General features: G+C 36.2%; 1 protein-coding gene across 1 annotated transcript; it reads left to right on the top strand.

The window, feature by feature from the left end:
* The first annotated feature begins 245 nt into the window (after positions 1-245).
* LOC121995275 (dirigent protein 2-like) lies at positions 246-933 on the top strand. Its single transcript, XM_042549055.1, has one exon. The coding sequence runs from the start codon at positions 246-248 to the stop codon at positions 777-779; it is 534 nt and encodes a 177-aa protein (XP_042404989.1). The 3' UTR covers positions 780-933.
* The last annotated feature ends 600 nt before the right edge of the window (positions 934-1533 follow it).

Below are 1533 nucleotides of genomic sequence, written 5' to 3' on the forward strand. Positions count from 1 at the left end.
TAACAATGAAGTTAATTATATTAAAATTAAATATTTTCATTTCTTTCACGACAATTTATAAATATTATCATTTCAATATCATAATTAAGACTAAATACTTCACTATTCCATATATAAAAATTAACGATGTTAATAATAGAGGTATAAAATGATAAAAGTATAATGATTCTAGGGAGCGTTTTGTTGTTTTTTAAAATTGAAAAAGAATTTATGGAAGATATATATATATATATCTCACTTCGTTAATGCTTAACTATTGTATGATGGAAGTCGTCGTCTCGTTTCCCTCTTTCATCCTCTTCCTTCTCCTCTCCTCTGCCACGGTGGCCTTTGCCCAGAACTACTCCGAACACCTGCATTTCTACTTCCTAGAACGCGTCGCGGGTTCCCCCAACGCGACGGCAGCGGTGTCAGTGAACCTCCACCCGGAATCCCCTGTCGGAGGCTTCGGCAACATCGGGGTGATGGACGACATTCTCCTCGAGGGGCCCGAGCCTAGCTCACCGGTCATTGGCCGGGCGCAAGGGCTCGTCGTCTACTCAGATTTAACAGGACTCAGCGCGACGACGGCAGTGAACTTAGTGTTCACCGCTGGGGAGCACAACGGGAGCTCGTTGGCCATGTTCGGGAGGTACGAGCAGGAAAGAGTGTCGGACCGGAGCATCATAGGTGGAAGCGGACAGTTCCGGCTGGCCAGAGGCTACGCCCTGAGCCAACTGGTCGATGCCACGGCCACCACACTCACTGCTGAGTTCGATGTTTATATCACGTATCCTTGAACCTTGATGAATATTTCTTCTATTAAGTATTAAGGTTCTTATATGCCAATAAATTAAAAGAACATTGGATGATAAAGGTTCAACTTGAGAGATTGTAATTAGTTGATATATATATTGGAGTTAATATGGGTAAATATTACCGTTATTGTTAATATATACATGCGGACATGCGGTTAAATCTATAAATGGCAAAAAGATCTAGTTTGTCCAATTAGTTTGGTCAAGGTGGGTCTCTAATTATTGAATTTTTTTCCCGTTGTTACCAGAAAAAAAATATCCAAAAATTAGGGAAAAAATGCTTAATTTATTGAATTTAGGCTATTTAAAAATAAAAGTCAAAGGCCCATTTTGACTCACACATAAATAGCATTTACGCCTTAAAAAAACAATAAATGAAATACTCGCTGTATTATATGGTTGAAGCCTAAACTAAATAAGGTTGATCAAGCCCAACAAGTCGTTCAGGCCCAATAATCTATATATATATATATATATATATATATATATATATATATATATATATATATATATATATAATTTATTTAATAATCTATTCCTAAATTCCTCAGATATTATTTATTTATTTATAATCTTAATCCTTAGTGTTTCATGATAGATATGGTTTTGTTTTTAAAATCTAAGTTTGACAATTAATTAACTGCTCCAGCGTGCGTTAGAAACAAAGACGTGGTGGTTCTTAAACGTAGCACTTTGTCTTTAGCTTTGAAAAAACAAATTAAATACTCTTTATGTC

Source organism: Zingiber officinale, chromosome 6A (assembly GCF_018446385.1).
Source record: "Zingiber officinale cultivar Zhangliang chromosome 6A, Zo_v1.1, whole genome shotgun sequence".
Lineage (NCBI taxonomy): Eukaryota > Viridiplantae > Streptophyta > Magnoliopsida > Zingiberales > Zingiberaceae > Zingiber > Zingiber officinale.

Coding starts and splice junctions, on each gene's coding strand:
- LOC121995275 (XM_042549055.1), top strand. CDS start 246: ATGCTTAACTATTGTATGATGGAAGTCGTCGTCTCGTTTCCCTCTTTC.